The 20439-nt window shown below is 34.3% G+C and overlaps 1 protein-coding gene across 1 annotated transcript; it reads right to left on the reverse strand.

Annotated features, from left to right (window-relative positions):
* Positions 1-16352: 16352 nt before the first annotated feature.
* On the reverse strand, positions 16353-19915 carry LOC134697078 (uncharacterized). Its single transcript, XM_063559111.1, has 3 exons — positions 19698-19915; positions 18543-18749; positions 16353-16954 (listed from the first exon to the last, which is right to left on the reverse strand). Exons 1-3 carry the CDS (start codon positions 19826-19828, stop codon positions 16804-16806), a joined length of 489 nt encoding a protein of 162 aa, XP_063415181.1. The 5' UTR covers positions 19829-19915; the 3' UTR covers positions 16353-16803.
* Positions 19916-20439: the final 524 nt, after the last annotated feature.

The following is a 20439-nucleotide window of genomic DNA, read 5'->3' on the forward strand; positions in this document are numbered from 1 at the left end:
GGCCATTATGACAAAAGTGTGTCAGAAATCATATCTGATATTCTTCCTCAGTCATAAGAACCTTCCATCATTATCGGACTGAACAAAGAAATCACACGACGGGTGCCGTATACGGTGTAGGAAATGCTTGCCCTTTCGGAGCACCCGATTTCACTCCCGGTTTTTAGTGGATTTCGTGTTGTTTCTTAATTATTATTTATACTGTTGATGTAAATGTCCTTTGGTTTTTGGGAGTCTTTGTTTACTCCTTGGTTTTGATTGTTATTGTCTTTATATCGAACTGATAATAATTGATTTAACCGTATGTTACTTTTGGAGATTGTTTTTATAAAGCTATCAATTACGTTACAATAACACTTTTATTACTCTCTATAAATGTGAAATCGTAACCTCTGTTACCAGATGAGGAGATTTTCAATACAAATAAAATTGGATAAATTAAACAATTTCAAGATTTCTCGAGTTCAATCATAATACGAACAATTCAAATAGTTTGATAAGAATAAAATATCGGGATTAAAGCGTGAAATACACCGAGTATTTTAATAATTACAACTAACAATACTTTTTATGTAAATGGATAAAACACATGATAATAGTTAGCAATTGACTGAGAAAAATTAACTAAAGCAATTCTGATAATGAACCGGGCAAATGAGTAATGACACTAAACATAATCTAGTTGACATAAGCAATACATATCAATGTCATATCGATCTGTTCATCTATAGAACAGACATATCTTTCCCACGCATTAAGATTATTGATCTCATTCATGACTCAGAAGTCTACCTTCATCCTCCTCCTACTCCTCGATTCCATTTATTCCGTTAGAGGTTTATGACCTCATTACCTCTTATTACATAACTGGATACCGAGAGAGGCGTGTGAAAACAGTAACTTATAACTACGTCTATGCCTAAAACAACATTTGTGTACCAACACTAGGGGTATTACATAAAAAATCCATGATTTATGAGTCATGTGTTCTAAATTGATTATGTGATATGAAAAACAGAAGTCAGTTTGTAATAGTGGTTATATAACAACTGTATCGATATAAAGTTATACGACCCTTTGCCAGAAAAAATTGTCAAAATTGTAATGCGTAATGTTTTTTTAAAAGTCTTTGAAACCCCATTAATTAAAATATCTTTACAGATTTAGCAAATGCTTTAAAAGCTCTGTATCATTATCTATGTCAGAACGTTGTTGGATCAGAGGAGAATGTTAAAACAGTTAGATTGATGAACATCATCAGAGACAATTTGCATAGCAACAATAAGTGGACAATAGTTACCAGTGGTAGTTTCGGAGAGGGACTACAAATGCACGGTAGTGATTTAGATATAATGGGTGTTTGGAAACCGATCGAGGTCTTAGAAGACACACAAATGTATCTTTATCCTTATAAAAGACACGTAACCATAGAAATGGAAGATACACAGCCAGGTTTCACACAGTTACGTCTATTGAACAGTTATGATTCTAATATCTTTGAACACTGTGTTGAGATAGGTAATGGCTTTTACTTTTCAAACCTTTTATTCAAACAAAGATTTTCTACTGACAATATGCAGACTGTACATGGGCCATGCGTGTCCGATAAAGATGGATTAATTGACTTAGCATACTCTTTACATTGTAAATTGTGGATAACACCAGCAGAATCGTGGATAACTAGATCAAATGATTCATGGCCGAGATACGATGTAAAACAGGCTATTGTTAAACACGGGGTTCTCTTTGTACCTGTAGGTGTGAAAGGATCTACACAAGTAGATTTAGAATGGCGAATATCTTTTTCTGTTGGCGAAAAGCTACTTATCTATTCATTTACACATACACAATTATTATGTTCTGCACTTATGAAAATTCTTCTAAAAGACGTTATAGCCTTAGACGTAAATTGTAAAGAATTACTTTGTTCATATTTCATGAAAACAATTTTGTTTTGGATATGCGAAGAATTGCCTTTATCAATATGGAAACCTGAAAACTTGATATTTTGTTACATGAGATGTTTTAGGAGGCTTACATATTGTGTTGAGTACAAGGTTTGTCCGCATTATTTCATTCCTGAGAATTATTTATTTGAGAATAAGATACACGGAAAAGCACAGGAAACACTTTTGAATAAGTTGTATATTCTAAAAAGTTATTGTTGGCAATGTATCTTGATTTTGAATGCATTGATATCGGGTTTAAGCCAGGAGACAAGTTATTCATATGCCATAAGTGTTGAGAGATTATTAAATTCACAAATGTTGAATTGCGACCTTTTATGCGCTACTGTTTATTTTCTTTTGGAAAAAGTCATGTACATGGTGTTGTCAATTAAGAGTTCAAAAATCCAATACCTGTACACATTCTATTTGTCAAAATTGTGTTTGAAAAGTGAGCGATTTATGCCGTTGAGAAGCATGTCATGTAATAAATCTGTTTATAAAAAATATAATACTTATATAAGTACTCTACTTCTTAACACACGTCACGACGCTGTATCTGGATGGCTGATATTATCTTCGTTTTTCTCTAAAAGAAAACAGTACAACATAGCTCTTTACATTATCCAGGATTCTCTCTCAAAATGTACACCGAAAAATCTTCATCAGTATACGCCGTTTTCAGATATTCATTATGAACTATTCAATTTACAGGTATTTAGTGAAATAACTATTGTTCAGGTATTGAAATGTTTATTATTAGATTCAGTGTACTTTAAAAACGCTATTTTACAACCGGATGAAATAAAAACAGAAAAACAACACATGTTTCCTCCCATAGTGTTTGCTCATTTCTTTTTTTTTTTTTTTGGCATTATTATTAAAAAGAATATCAGAAAATGTTGGGATTCTCTCAGGGATCTACAGTTGAATATAGAGGAAAACAATTGCATATCAAGTTGGACTCTGAAAGGTTTATCTTACAACCTCCTAGGTATATTTTGTCAGTTATTAGGCGAGAAAGAAGCAGCGAAACAAGCTTTCATGAATTCTATAAAATTGTTTCCTGATTAAGAACATAACAAGGCGTTCCGAAAATTAACATTGATAAGCTGAATGAGATTTTTTTTTATGTCTTTTACTGTTACAAACTTATGATTTCCATGAACTGCATTTTTGATCAAATGCCATGCAGGAACAGTTATATTTCAAAACTAATATTATCATCCCCTAAAACTATTCGACAACCAATATAAACAATTATAGGTCACCGTACAGCCTTCAACAATGAGAAAAATCCATACCGTAAAGTTGGCGAAAAACATGTATGGCAGACATTAGCCAACAAGAACCACTGAAATACAGGATCCTGATTTTGGAGAGAAAATATATGTGAAAAGTTTTACGGGATTAAACATGTTTCTAAGCGCTCATTCACACCAGTCTAGAACATCACAACATAAGAACGATCTATAACAATCGGTTGCGACTTACTATACTCATTAAATCGGTACAACCATAATATATTTGTTTGTATAAATAGAAAAGTTTTGTCAAATAGAATAAAATTTCAGAACATAACTATGATTATTTTATTATTTTTCAAACGATCATATGTTTAGTACATTTATTTAATCGATTGCAGAAATATTTTTAAGATATCACCACACAGGGAGATAAGATCATACACATCCATAATATCACTGGTGTATTTTGCAAGTTAATTTATCTTTGAACAACAATTTTATCTAAACATTAGATAGCAACGACATTAGATATAAGGGGAGTCCCAGTCACGAGGTAAATAAAGTGTACAAACAAAATGGCAGTTAATACTTATTTAATAACACATTTGTGTCCACTTCTTTTAATGAGTTTTTATTCCATCCACAATTCCTCTATAACTTTTTTTTTTCTAAAATCTTTTTTCCGATAAAACATATATTCTCAACATATTGAAATGATTTTGATTTTTGATAAATGTTGGCATGCTGGAGTGCGTGCTCCTCGTGAATATCACGAAAAAGCATTATAGTTGGAATTAAAAAAGTACAGCTCGAAAGCAGAGAATGACGACATAAAAAGACGAAAAATCGGAAACCAATATTTTCTAGGTATCTACATGAAGTCCTACGGAGAGGAATTAACACAGGATCCCAGATACTTGTATGTTAAGCGTTCAATCGCGTCTTTGTGAAAACTAACAAGATAATGGTACATAATATTGCAGATTCTTGAAAAGTTTGAATAAAACAAATGAGATTTCGTCGACTCTTGTGAAAAGTTTCTTATATGCGGCATAAAAACTAAAATTAATGTGCATGATAAACGTTTGTCAATTTTTCTTCAATATATTTGATTGTATACCTCATCTGTTAACCATATTCCGAACATCAAATCAGCAGCACAAAACAAATAAAATAACAAATCGTCCGTCTAATGTTTTGTAATCAAACATTAAATATTCATATTGAAATTTTCTGTAACCATAACTATAACAAATGTATTAAAAATGTTTAGAACCTACACTATTAATACATGAATTGAGATGCACTTACCCAACACTACACACACACACACTAATCAAAATGGCCTGTAACTATATGTGTAAAAATATCAAAACACGATTCAAAATTACCTGCTAGAATTACGGTTAACATACGAATCGAAATGTCCCCTAGCTAATACATATCATTAACATATGATTCGAAATGTTCTGTAATCAGTCATGTTAAAACCGTAAACACTCTTTTTTAGCAGTGAATGCAGTCATAAGATATTTTTACTAAATACAATATCATTAAAAACAGGACCAAAAAATCGGTGTATAACATAAATAATACATAGTTTAGAAGTCATATCTTTAAAATTAATTATGTGATAAGACAAATAGAATTCAGTTTGTGTCTCTTCTCATATTATATCTATGCAAAGGTTTTAGTTTTTTGCCAAATTAAAGGTAAAATATATAGGTAATTTTGTGTCGTTTGCAATTCTTCTTCATTATATTTGTGAGGTCGTAATAACGTCGCCGTGGGATCGTAGTGCAGTCTCTCCGAATAGAATCACGCTTTCGCTACGCTCCCGCTACGATGGTACACCGACCTTTGCGATCTTACTACGACCTTAATGCGCAGTCACTACGCTTCTACTACGACCTGATTTCGCCACGACCGCACCACGATTGTTTTGAACATGTTGGCCACGCTCATCACAATCTTGACGACATCACCACGACCGTGATACGACCTTACTGCGATCTACACGATCGTACTAAGATCGTCAAAATTTGCATTTTTTTCACAGATCGTAGTGCGATCGTTGCCTAGTGGGACTGCGGTAGTAACTATTTTTGCTTAAACTCGACCATTCTTATTACCGTAGTCTGCACTTCACTCGACGTATCTCTTATACTATGTACTCTGAACATGTTCTTAACCATTTAAAAACATTTGAATCATACTCAACCAGAGTCTGAATCATATTCGACTCAGTCTGAACCATACTTCACCAAGTCTGAACCATACTAATTCTAAGACTTTACAATCTTCGACCAATTCTTAATCTATCTATCGTATTTTTTTTTCTATTTAAATTCTTATTTTGAGAAACAAATGTTTCCCTTGGGTAGAAATTCGGTCATCAGGTACTATATAAGTAAATAAGAAGACAATGTTTTAACTGTCTTATTAACACATTTTTATTAAATGATGTTCATTTACCTTTATATCATGTACTTGTCATTATATGATGTAGTTCGGTTTATTCCATCATATGATTATATGATGGCAAAACGTCATTTAGGATGTGCTTTCGTCGTTGTTATGGTCAATCATCATGATTAACATTATAACATTATAACGATTACTGTCTAAGTCATGAATGATCACATGTAAAAAATTGTCAACATATGAATTGCAGTTTATGTTTAATCGATTAGACTATCAAAATCAACATACAGTTATCAAATTATGGGTCACAGACTGTTTGTGCTGAGCACCTAGTAAGGTTTAAATATTTGATTTACCAGGTGATATTCTGCATTTATTCTTCTTTTTTTTTAATGGACGTTTATTGTTTCTGTTATAGCAGCAGTGAATTTGCCGCTTAAACTTTATTTATTTCCTTTGGCAATTAAATTGCAGTTTCTTAAAATCATTTCATATCAATAGTTATACAATATTTATCCATGCAGAAGTATATTGGTATGGATGATTGATTGATTAATTATTAGATAAGTTTATTAAGTGGTGTTTAACGCCACAGTGAGCACTATCGTGCTATTTCAAAATAGTAAGTTTATATTGGCGGAGTAGGCCTAAGTGCCTGGAGAGAACCGCCAAATTTCGAGTTTATATGTGTTCATGATTCTAGCTCTTAACCTACATGTTGACAGGCTTGTGATACAATTGTTTAACCACTTAGACCGCCCTAACTCGAAGGGACCCAGATACGCATATAAGGTTGATTGTATCATATCTTTAAGAGCAGTAGAAAATTTTTGCAACTAGCTCTTGTATAAATTGATCTAAACCTATATCGGAAGAGTTAAAAACGTTGATTTTTGTTAAGTTGCACTGCTCCATTATTTTAGTACAAAAGCAAATCGAGAGCTGAGTCAAGACTGAAGCTGCTAGATCAGAAACAGTAATGCTATTCCAAAATATGAAGAAAATACTTTAATCGTATGTTCATAACTGAAGACCCATCTAAACTTAGCTTATCATATGTTGTCAATTTGTGAACAATATTTTTACATGTGATTTTTCTTTAAAACGCAAAACGAACGTGTCAATTTTTATCTCTTTTGAAATCCCAACCATTTTCCAATGCTACATATTTGATTGTTCTAATCGTAATTATGTTAATGCAACAATGAAAGCACATAATACAAGGACGTCTTGACATCATATAAGGAGTTAACCGAACAACATTAAATAATGATATAAGTGCAAAAAATATAACAACTCAACATCATCATAAAAGGACGTTTTGAATCATATAATGAAGTAACCGAACCACTTCATGTAATGTTACGAGCACAAGATATAAAGAAACAACAACATCACCATAGGTGTGTCTACATAATGTACATGCGCGTAGCTACGTTTACGTCAAAACGCCCGGGCGTACACTTGAATTTTGAAAATAAAACAAATAGTCGACATCAAATAAGAAAAACTGGTCAAAAGCACATCAGCCTCAAGCTTCTTTTTCAATGGATTGTAATTTTAAATAAAAACAACTAAATTTACTCAAATAGATCATTGAATATATTTATTCGAATCTTTTGTTAAAGTCTGAATTTACTATGAATTCTACGTACTTTCTTATATTTTAAGCAATTCGCTATCTGCTCAGATTCGATATGCTGTTTGTATTTTGGTCAAGCCTGTGATTTGTGTCCCAAAAGCGAGACAAAGCGGCGTAAATATTTAGGTTCCGAATGTGGATAAAGTCTTTTGAATGACTCTCCGTGAAATTTTACGAAAGTTGGACAGAAACTGTTTATGACCAAAAGAGTCTTCAGAGCAATATAATAATGCAATTATATCTTTAATTTCCCCGCATTTAAGGACATAATGTATTTCTTTCTGCAATTAATAAGTGGTCGCAGTTTGGGCTTACATTTTGTTATTTCTCAATAACATTAACTACTTGTCGAACATTCATCGAATTTTATGAAAATGCCGAAGAAGCTTTTTCTCCGTTGACATCCCTTTAAAGGAATGGTAAATGTAACGGAATTTGATGAGACTGTTATTAATTTGAGAGGGTTAGCGCGATAGAACCAGGTTTAATCCACCATTTTCTACATTTGAAAATGCCTGTACCAAGTCAGGAATATGACAGTTCTTGTCCATTCGTTTTTGATGCGTTTTGTTTTTTGTTTTTTGATTTTGCCATGTGATTATGGACTTTCCAAATTGATTTTCCTCTGAGTTCAGTATTTTTGTGATTTTACTTTTTTCTATGACTTATGTCTAAAGCAAAAATTTGTAAGCATTTGTTTTCGTTCATTTTTCTGTTCTTTTCTGATAGCCGGACTCTTCTTTACGCAATTAATTGTTTTACATGTTCAATTTATAAAACCTTCATAGATTGTCGTGAAATATTCCAGATCAAGAAAACAATATCAAAGAAAATTTAAGATTTTTTTAAAATCCCTTTAAAGGAATGATAAATTGATTCAATTTTTGTGGGAAGAAATCCTAGGTGTTCCGGAATTTTTTTATATTGCTTCTCTAAGAAATATTTTTTTCGTGTTCATTAAAAGGGGCTTTTATCGATTGTATGCTCACTCACGCCACCCTTTAAACTTGTTTAAAAGTAATATTGGTTTGGACGTTTTCTCTAAAACCATTGACCATTAGGCTAGCTTTTAGTTTAACACGATGAATAAGTTAACATATTACAAAATTTAACAAAAACAAAAAAAAACCATTTTGATTCAAAAGTATGTTGCTATCAATGATTCTTTTACTGACAGGAATCATTATGGTACATTCTCGATAGCTTTCCCTTTCGAACCCACTACCAGGTGCTTTAAAATTGAGCGGTTGAAACCCCTTATATCCCTCGCCAAGGTTCGGGCGTACACGTTAAAATGACCCAGCTACGCCACTGAATGTATGGGAAAATGTACATCATAAAGGATATTTGCGCATCATAATTAAGTATATATGCACATTATATAGTTATCAAAAGTACCCGGATTATTATTTAATACGCCACACTCGCGTATCATCTACACAAGACTCATCAGCTAAGATTAAAATATATATTAAGCCAAACAAGTACAAAGTTGAAGTGAGGAACAACAATTCCAAAAAGTTGTTCCATGAATGGCTTTGGTAGTATATAATGATACTTCCACATCATAAAAGGATGTGTTCACATCATATTGTTTGCACATTGTAAAATGAAAATGCACATCATATTATTATAATTACACATATTAATAAAACAAGACATATAACTTATTCAATTTATGAGTTGACTGTCCCTCTGGTATCTTTCGTTCCATTGTTATACCATTTATACTATTTTAATCAAAATGTATTTTTTTAAGTGTAATGATTAATATTCAATCAATTTTTTGCAATTTATAAGACATTCGATTGGTTAACTTCCAATGGTTATTTTCTTATATGCAATGCAATGTTATGTGACACTTTTTCTATAGAACTGGACAGGATAAAACTTTACTCATGCCAAGTATTTCTTTATTTGAAACAAAGATAAATTCTGCACAAATTTTTGAAAAGTGCAAATTTAACAAAGACTAATAGGGGAAAATCAATGGTGGTATGACACCTAATATGGTAAGCTGTACATGCACCTATGGCCTTGTGAGTAATCTCATGTGTTAAAATTTCTTGCTATTTAAGTGAAATAATAAAAAAAATGAAATATTCTAAGTGGATTGAGTCTCCAAAACAAATTTTATGAGAAAATTGTCTTGAAATAGGACTGTACCATGAGTATTCAGTTGACAGAACAAGCCATACTATGTGCATATATTTATGTTTTTGGAGGGGGTGGGCTTTTTTTCCTGATTTCTTATATTTTGCTATGATATAACATTTTCCTAGGTAATACTTAAATAAGTATAAAGTTATAAGTAGATGAAATCATTTTTAATGATGAAACGACAAGTTATTCACTAAAAGAGAAGCCTTTTATGTCCCTCTTTGGAACACGGTGTAAATTTAATTTTTACGTAAGGACTTATTGAAACCTCCATGGAGACAGTAAACTTTTATATGGATTGTTCATTCTGCTAAAATGCTTAAATTACTCATTTCTTATAACATTTCTACCATAAATGAGTGAAAGTTACCCCAATATTTTTATTTATTGGCCTGAAAAGTTGAAATTTTGAGGAAATGAGAGGTATAAATTGACCCAAAGAGACTTTATAAAGAAGACAAAGAGGTTTATAAGTGGTATTTTATCTTCCTAAAATCATTTTGTGTATCATTTTCAACTGTTTGTAGGCAGATAAGATATATATTAGATCATTTCTTGGTCCACACTCTATTATATCTTGATGCGGCTTGGTTTGGATTTGTCGAAGAAATTTAGCTCGAATCGCTGAAGATGTCGTCTTTCAATATACTAGATTTTTCTCAAACTATTGAACTGATTATGACAAAACTTGACAGAAAAGCTTGAAATAACCAGTATTACAAAGGTAAAAAGTCACATTCAGTTTATTTAACAAAAAGGTCTTCTTTAGTTGTAATACCACCAAATCATGGTACGTCACATCCGGTTGCATACGAAAGTAGGTCTAAAAAAATCTTCCCTTGAATTTGACCGTTGTAGGTAATTAATCCTACATTTTATTGCAGTAAAACTATTTCTGTTTCATAAACATATGTCTTGGGTATTTCATAACACCATTATTTTTTATATGTGATTTCTATAGAAAATTTTGTAATCTTGAGGTTACATGGTGACTAAACCTTGTACACAGATAGAATAAGGGGAGAAATTTGATTGGTTAACTTCCAATGATGGTTATTTTATGTCAATAAATACGTTACCATCATAAATTCTGAGTGCATCCATCTGCGCAAGTCTGACAGGCGGAAAACCCCAAGTAAAAATATCATCCAATGAGAAAAGGGATGACCAGTGCCCGTATAACCATGCCTTTATATCATCCATTTAATTTCCGCCTGCGCACCAAGACACACGTATTTTTGTATTATTACATAACTTACAGAGAAGACTAAATTTTTTTGTTTTTTCTATATTGAATATCGTAGGTATCCCCATACCATTATTTATTTGACATTTTTTTGTTATTATATTGTTGTTACAAGTGTTTAACTTCATACATATTTAATTATGGAGTTTAATGCTCCCAGTCCTTACGAGGCCATTACAGGTAACGATGTTTTCTTAGACGGTTCATTACCTTTTCCTATGACCGTAACAGCGGTAGGGCAGGGAACCCCTCCTATTAGTAGTCAATTAACCGACGTTTTTACTTCGGTGACTACTAAGACCGGTCAACAGACCCTGCATGCAGGTTCTGTCGGTTATGATGGAGGTGTCCCTACCACTGCTACGGTTACACACACTTTTTCTAGGCCAGTTGACACCACAGGGTCCATTTCATCTTACCCTGGTATCTCTATGGGTTTAAACTTACCTGGTTCTAGAGCACCAGCGTCCTATTGTGGCTTAACTTTACCGGCATCATCTAGTAATGCCATGTCATGGTCCTTGGTCTCAGGGTTATCCTTATTCAGGCTTTTCTGGTCAGGGTTTTCATGGTCAAGGGTTTCCTGGTCAAGGTTTTCCTAATCAGGTTTTTCCTAGTCAGCCCTTTCCAGGTTTCTGGCCTTATAGTGGACCAACACCAGTTATTGTTCCACAGAGTACTGCTCCTAATCTGTCAGTTCCTGCTCCTCCTGTAGCAGTGTCTAGTAGGAGTAGTAGTATATCTGTACCTGCTGCCCTGCCTACCTCTTCTGTTGGGCATCAGTCTAATCAGGTAGCTAACTCTGACCCCTCCTTAGATGGGTTCAAGAGTATTTTGGATGATTTTCGTCAATCTATTTCTTCGGAATTGACTTCCTTCTCCAATCGCCTGTGTACACTAGAGAACAATGCCAATAAGTCAAGTTCTCCAGTGATTTCACTCCGTCCAGATCATGGCATTGAAAGTGATCTGGAAGACAGTGATGAGGACCGTTTTTCAGTCGCCCCAGGCAGCCAAGAAGAAGGGTTTACGTCGGATGAAGATGACAACTCAGTTCAGGTTTCTCAGATTGTTTCGCAACCTTCTGTTCCTGTGTCTTTAGCTTCATCTGTAATTGGTCTGGTAAAGAACCAGAGACTGAAGATGCTCCTTCCTCCTTGAAGGATCTCAAAGATTCTGTCTATACTATCATGAAAGATGTCAACAAGGTGCCTTTTCAGTCACCTCCCAGACCCAAGAAACTAACCTCCACTTTTGAGGCTTCGTGTGGTCTGTCTGTAGATGATAATAAATCTCATAGTAGTTTTCCACAGTCTAATCATATGTCCAACTCTTTGCAGATCATTAATGATGGGATTGTGTCTAATGAGTCCCAATTTTCCCAGATTAGTGGTTTCGGTCTGGCCTCATTCTCCGAGCAGTTCCGCTCGAAGGATTATGAAATTTTTGACTCTACTTTGGGTAAACTAGTACCCAAATTAAATGTGACAAAGTATTATCATCTACTATTTCTTCTAAACCCGCCGATGGACTGCGTCTTACTCAGTCTGTTTGGTCTAAAACAGAGAATCTTCTTAGAAACGCTTCTCATGTTCTAGGCATTGCTGAACATTTCTTATCAGCAGTTGCCCCAGTTCTCAAAGACTCTTCTCTTCCACCAAAGGTCAAACCTTTCCTAATACAGGTAGACAAGGCTTTGGGTGCCTCACAATTGCTGATTATGGGTTCCATCGCCAACTGCACTTTATCCAAAAGATCTGAAATTTTGGAGAAGGCAAAGGTGTCAGATAATCTTAAGGATGCCCTAATCAAGTCTCCTTTGGATGAGAAGATATTTGGGTTACCACTTGATGAGGTACAGAAACACCTCAATCAAACTCCAGTTCCAATGAAGGTAAATGTATCTGTTTCGGGAAATAATTCTAAACGAGGTAGTTATTCTTCTGCTGGAGGCTCATCTTATAATTCTCAGGAGAAGAGGAGAAAAATCAATAATGATGGAGGTAATAACCTAAGAAATCTTCAATCCCTAGGTCTAAACCTAACAGTTTTAAGAGAGGTGGCAAGAGGGCCAACCCCTCTTCCTAGGAAGTTGCCCCTCGTACGTTATTGTCAGAACCCAATCCAGAGATGTACTACAAAACTCCTCTTTCTCAATTACCAGTAGGGGGTAGGTTAACTCATTTTCTAAAAAAAATGGATAAGTATTACCTCAGATTGTTGGGTTCTGTCAGTAATTCGAGGGGGATTGACTCTTCAATTCAAAGAACAACCACCTCTTTCACCTGTTCCTATCCCACTGTCCAATACTCAAGATCCACAGAAATTTCTTCTTCTGTCACCAGAAGTAGAGACTCTTTTGACAAAGAGGGCAGTGGAGGAAGTCCCTGTATCTTCAATAGATCCAGGTTTCTATTCTCGTCTCTTCCTTGTATCGAAGAAGACCGGAGGAATGAGACCAGTCATCGATTTGTCTATCCTCAACTCTTATATAATTATTCCCCATTTCAAAATGGAGACCAATCGTTCAATAAGAGCTTCTATTCTTCCAGGTATGTGGACAACATCCCTGGACCTGACGGACGCTTATTTTCATGTTCCAGTTTGCCATTCATACCGCAAATTCCTTCGGTTTGTTTGGAACAAAAGGGTTTACCAGTTCAGGGCTCTCCCTTTTGGTCTGTCAACTGCACCACTAGCGTTCACCAAACTTATGCAGGTAGCAATTGCTCACCTTCATTCACAGGCTATTCAGATTCATTCTTACCTGGACGACTCGCTGATCAAGGAACTTTCTCCCGAGAAACTCTATCTCAATACAGATGTAGTCATCAGATTGCTGCTCTCTCTGGGGTTTCTCATTTCTTGGAAAAAGTCAGACCTCATTCCGTCTCAGGACTTTATTTTCCTAGGCGAACATTACCTTACTCATCAGTGCATAGTTCGACCTCCTCAGGAAAAGTTTCAGAATCTTTGTTCAAAAATTCATCTGTTCTATCTCAAAAAACAGTCACTGCTCGCCAGTTTTCACAACTGCTAGGTCTCTTGAATTCTCTAGCCGATGTTATTACACTTAGTCTCCTTCACATTCGACCTCTTCAATTTTATCTACACCAACATTGGCTACCAGCTACACAGAATTTGGAGTTTCCAGTTCCAATCATTCATCAGGAATTGTGTCCTCATTTGGTTTGGTGGACTTCTCAAGCAAACGTTTTGAGAGGCCAACTTCTGTCCTCTCCAGTTCCAAATCAGACTCTGTTCACAGATGCCTCCAACCTCGGTTGGGGAGCTTATCTGGAAGGTCTTTCAGTGTCAGGAGTGTGGACTTCAGATCTTTTGAAGGAACACATCAACATACTAGAAATGAAGGCAGTGCTTCTTGCCCTGTCTCATTTTCAGTCCCTTCTGCAGAACAAATCTCTGGTTCTAGCAACGGACAACACCACTGTGGTGGCTTATTTGCGAAACCAAGGGGGAATTCATTGTTACGAGCTGTATCTTTTAGCAAGAGAAATCCTTCTTTTTTGCTATCAACTTCATCTACAGATTGTAGTTCGTCATGTCCCAGGGAAACTCAATGTGTTAGCAGATGCTCTGTCAAGAACACTTACTCCAGTCAATACAGAGTGGGAACTTCTACAATCAGTATTTCAGGCAATAACCCTTCAGTGGGGGTTTCCCCATGTAGACCTGTTTGCAACAAGCCTCAATTACAAAATTCAAGTGTTCATGTCTCCTGTACCAGATCCGAAAGCTTACGCAGTGGACTGCATGAGTGTTCCTTGGGACGGGATATTCGCTTACGCTTTCCCACCGTTCAGATTTCTGTCACAAGTTCTTCGGAAGATCTCAGCAGAGCAAGGGTTGATCATTCTTATTGCTCCAGCTTGGCCCAAACAAGCCTGGTTTCCAGATCTTCTTCATCTATCCTGTGCTCGTCCACTGGTGCTACCAGTAGTACACAATCTTTTGTCCCAGTTCAAGGGCAAGATACTTCATCCCAATCCAAAGAAGCTACATCTGTTCGCGTGGTTTCTCTCAGGGATAGCTTCAATGAGAGAGTTTTTTCTGAATGCGCAGCCAGACATCTCTCCAGGGCAGTCAGAGATTCCACTAACATCGTCTATGATGCCAAGTGGACTATCTTCAGTAGTTGGTGTAGTGGGAAGGAAATTGATCCTTTCCAAATTTCTGTACAACAACTAGCAGACTTTCTGATCCACCTTTTTGAAGAGAAAGGATTATCTCCCTCTACTATTAAAGGCTATAGATCAGCTATTTCTAGGACGATTCAACTGTCTGGAGGTCCAGACTTTGGTAATGATGAATTCATTTCTCTTTTAGTTAAGAATTTCACTCTTGAACGCCCTAGACAGAGAGTTTTAATCCCGTCTTGGAATTTGAGTCTTGTTTTATCAGCTTTAAAAAACCATCCTTTTGAACCTGCGGAAAAGGTTGACATCAAGTTTTTGTCGTATAATGTTTCCTTCTTGCCTTGGCTTCTGGTAGAAGAAGAAGTGAAATTCATGCTTTTTCCACTGCTGATTACTGCCTTCGTTTTAATAGGAATAAGTCATCTGTTACCCTATTAACGGATCCAGCTTATTTAGCCAAAAATCAAATTCCTGGTAGAGGTTCAGAACCGGTAGTGATTCCAGCCCTTCCTGTTGATTCAAGTTCTAAAGTACTCTGTCCTATCCGAGTCTTACTTTTATATCTTCAGAGAACTCAAAGTCTCCGCACCTCCTCAAATCCAGGTTATTTATTCCTATTAACAAAGGAAAACAAGATTTGTCTGTAAAAACCATTTCAACTTGGATCTGTAAAACTATTCAATTAGCTTACAGTTTTTCTAATGAAGAACTTCTGAATAGTATGCATATTAAAGCCCATGATGTTGGAGCTATTTCTGCCTCCTGGCCCTGTTTAATAATGCTTCTTTAGAGGAAGTCTTATCTGCAGGATTCTGGAGAACTGAAAATTCTTTCATTTCTCATTATCTGCAGTCTTTAGCTACTCAAGCTCAGTTTTGTACTCCTTAGGACCTTTAGTTTCCGCACAAAGAGTTGTCTTTCCTCCTGCATCTTCTGGTTCAGGGGATTCAGCTTTGTGTTAGATTCTATATTTCACTCAGAATTTATGATGGTAACGTATTTATTGACATAAAATTGTACATTTTTAAAGTAAAATGAGAATTAATTAAATAAATACTTACCATCATAAATTAAAGGTCCCTCCCAACCTCCCCTTCATCCCCTGTTTTTTTCCTATGGCTTCATGCTTACGTTGGGAAATTAAATGGATGATATAAAGGCATGGTTATACGGGCACTGGTCATCCCTCTTCTCATTGGATGATATTTTTATTTGGGGTTTTCCGCCTGTCAGACTTGCGCAGATGGATGTACTCAGAATTTATGATGGTAAGTATTTATTTAATAAAATCTCATTTTACTTTAAAAATGTACAATTTTCTTATATGCAATGAAATGTTATGTGAAACTTTTTCTATAGAACTGGACAGGATAAAACTTTACTCATGCCAAGTATTCATTTATTTGAAACAAAGATAAATTCTGCACATTTTTTGGAAAAGTGCAAATTTAACAAAGACTAATTGGGGAAAATCAATGGTGGTATTACACCTTAATATATTATCTAAAGAAAACATCGAACAAATCCAAATGATTCGAGTATCATACTTTTTATTCTCTAAGGATTACAATCTGCCAATTATAGTGTGATGTATTCTATAAAATAATTTATAAAATATCGTTTACATTTGATATGACACAACATAGAAAGTTGTGGAAATTAATTTAATTAGTTTAAATAAAGTCCATCATGCGTTAACAATGATTTCAGAAGTAACAGCAGAACATATAAACGTTCCATTAAACAAATGATTAACTTGTGTTTGCTACTACTAATGCTTTAATGCCTTGAATGGTTATAAATACGCGGATTCTAATAAGTGTATCAAATTACAAACAGTTTGTATTGTATGACTAATTAGGTACTGCTGTATGCTACGTACTGATTAAATCTTTATTCATAAAAGAGAAGGGGACATAGAGATAGGAAAATTATATTGTATATTCTGTTGTTCAGCTGCCGGAAAATATTTTATCTTTATTTAGCACCCCTGTAGTAGGTCCCATATTCCATTTGCAGCGGTTTGACAGTTTGGTCCATATACACTATATACGAAATCATTTATTGCTGCTCTCATGCAACTGGTCACAGTGTAACGGCAGCTAGGATACATTGATTTAGTAAGTGTCCATCTGTAAAAAAAGAAATAACATATGACTTCAATTTTGTCAAGCTATTTTATTCAATACAAAAAGCCAAATGTTCGTTTGGAATATACTGTGAATGGGTTTTTATTCGTGGGGTACCAATTTTTGTGGTTTTCGTGCATGACTTTATCCGCGAATTTAAGTGTCCAACGAAATAAAACAACCATTGTCAAAATTAAGACATGGAAAGATTCCCATCAGTAGTTTTGACCACTGTTATGATCTACAGAATATATTGAATAACGCCAAATCTGAGAATACTTTAATTCTAAGAAACTTTTAGCAGTCACAGAACTACAACCGCATGCAGGATTATACCTATTTAATCTTTAATAACCTTAAATGTACAACTTTTGATCTTTGAATTTTCATTAAAAATATTTTTGATCAATTAAAGTCAGATTTCCGGTATTGATATGCTTGTATGATAAAGTGTTCATGTTATATCCTCATAGTTCTCGTACATGTGGGAAATAATAATTTCATGTTGGGCTTGATTTTGAAAAGAATTATTTGACAATTCAAGATACGTTTATAGCATTTGATTATGTTACTGTTTTCTTTATGTGGCATGTTTATGGCATAATTAAAACCTTTGATGGTCTTTAATCTGTTGATCACTTTATCATGGGTTAGTTTGTGTTATCACTACGATTTACACGGTAAATGTTTACTTTGCAATTTCCTTTAATCCAGACTATTTGTAATCTTCGTTTCTAAAGGCTTTAATTTTTCAATTAATATTTTTTCAGAAACCTAAAATCCACGAATTTAAAAACCCACGAACATTTAAATTTTGCTAAAACCACGAAAATTGATACCCACGGATTAAAGTACTTTCACAGTACTAGTTTATAAATTTAAAATTGTTCTTCGTCAGTTCCTAAGTGTAATAGATGGTTTCAAATTAAAAAAAAAACATAAAACATGAGCATGTGTTAAACCAGCATTCAATATTTACATATGATCGTTCCTAATGAAGGTTAATCTAAAAAAGCGTGTCAGACGAATACAATTGTATTTATTGTTGTTTTTATTTATAATAAAAGTGGGTTGATACAACTGCTAGTTGACTACCGATCCCATATGGTATCATCCGATTAGTAGTCAGTACAACGGTACTAACTGGATTTATAAAATATTGTCTATAATACCAATTTTATTATCAATCTGAAGTTTCAACTCCATATATAGGAAAGTTAACTATATTTATATTTGATTATTAATTAAGATTTGGTTTTTTTTCGGTAAAATAGATCTTCAACAGTTTCGCTTGTTATACATCCTTTGCTTTCAAATGTTTGACTGCAAGTGTTCTTGGTAAATGCTTACTAAGAAAACGGTTTCGGACGCTTCATATGCGAAAATAGCGAATCTTATAAAATTTGATTTCATTTTTTAAAGGCATATAAGCATGACAAGCTAAACATCCATTTTTATATTCCTAAATTAAAATGTATGCCACTTTTTTATAGAAATTCGTCAAGATGATAGCTATATTTTATGATATCTGCTATCATGTGTCATGTTTAAGAAATAGTTTTACAATATAAGATGGTTCAATGTAGCTTACCTTGAACTCATATAATCGGCGTCTGTAATGACAGTATCAGAAGCGTCACCATAATCTTCGCCTTTGTGTATCAGCCATTTATTCTTTCCTTCCACGTAACGGTCTATTGTTACAACAACCCCTGAGTGGTGTAAATGGTAATTGTGTCTCTTTTTTCTTCTACTAGACCACCAACTCCCTGACGATGATGACGAGCTGCTCAAAGGTCTACAATAAAAAAAATCCGGATACTTTGAATATATTTGAAAATATCATTAGCAATGCCATACCGTATAGCGGGTTATTTTCGCGGGTGTAAAATTTCGCGATTTTCATTGAATAAGGTATACGAAATATTTTGGCGGTTATTATTTTAGCGGATTCAACATTTCTAACATTACCTTTGCATGTACACTTTTAAATTGGCGGAATTCATTTTGGCGATTTTGTATTATCCGGGAAAATAAGCGAAAATTTACACCCAGCGAAAATAACCCGCTTTACGGTATCTGTTAACGGAAAAGTAAATCAATGTCACGGCATTCAACTGTTCGTTACTACTTTTACGTCGATAATACAATTTCATCAGAAAATCTGTGAAACGAAAATACACACATTAGGCATTTTATTAAATTTGAAAATTCAAATATTCAGCATTTGAAAATATCATTAGTAAAACGTTGTCTGATAAAAAAAAAATCAAAATGGTTTATCTCTTTTACGACTTAAGGTCTTCATAAGAGGTGTGAAACATATGCAAACAAATATCCTTTAGTTGTGTTCCTCTTCTTCTCCTTAGCAACAGACCGGTATATGTGTTTCTGTTTGAGCCCAAAAAAAGAGGAAGGAATATAAAACCCATAAATGAGAAGATGCAGTTGGATTTTAAATAATAAACTAGATTGGACTAAAATTTTATGAATGGTCGTTATTCGTTCATCCACAATCATACTAATTGCTGGGTTATACGAACATATACTGGTGTTGGTTGATTTAATTTATTCTGAAAAAGTCTTTTTTTGACGACATTTATTTGGTTTAGTATTTACTCTTACATTTTAAGTTGATGTTAGACTTGAAGCAACCAACTATCTATCAATAAATTGATTAATCTTTATTCTTTGAGGATTTAATTGTTTTCTTTTGGATAAGTTGGCTTAATCAGTAAATACAAACCTTGTATAATACTCTGCTTTTGTCACCCTTGCATTAAAGAGTGTCCTGAGGCATGTATGATCTGAACAATCTACACAGAAAACAGTTTCGATAGATATCAGACAACTAATAAGCAGCAAAAATTTCAGCATATTCGATTCCTGCTGGTTTCACCTGTTAATAATAAGTCGTTATGGCAATACAAAATGTTGTATTATTTTATGTACAGAATTTTATATACTACGTATACCCTAATCACCGCGACCATGGACTAATGTACCGTTTTGATATGAATTACGCATTTTCTTATGAGTTTTATCAAGGTCATTTTTAAACCAAGATACTAGTTCTAAATTTGTCATAATTATCTACATTTTATCTTTAGACGTACCAGTTAGTCACTGGCATAATTTGCAGTGCACGTATTAGGTTTAGATGTTTCTTGATAAATATTAGATGTGGTGTCCAAACCAAAAAAAAAGATTTTTTTTGCCATCAAACACCGAGTTAAAGTAAGTTGAATTCTACCAGCTTCAATCTAGCTCACACTTCTAAAGACAAATTGTATCGACCTATACAGCAGTATATAGGTGTTCAAAAGTCATATATCGATTGTGAGAAATTATATCCGGGATATAAACTAGAACCGAGGGAAACATATCAACTATAAGAGGAAAACAAATGAACAACAGGACGAGTGGAATGCAACAAAAATAAACGCCAACATGGAAAGTAAATATAAATTTGATAGCAACTGTCATAC

The sequence above is a fragment of the Mytilus trossulus genome, chromosome 14 (genome assembly GCF_036588685.1).
Source record: "Mytilus trossulus isolate FHL-02 chromosome 14, PNRI_Mtr1.1.1.hap1, whole genome shotgun sequence".
Lineage (NCBI taxonomy): Eukaryota > Metazoa > Mollusca > Bivalvia > Mytilida > Mytilidae > Mytilus > Mytilus trossulus.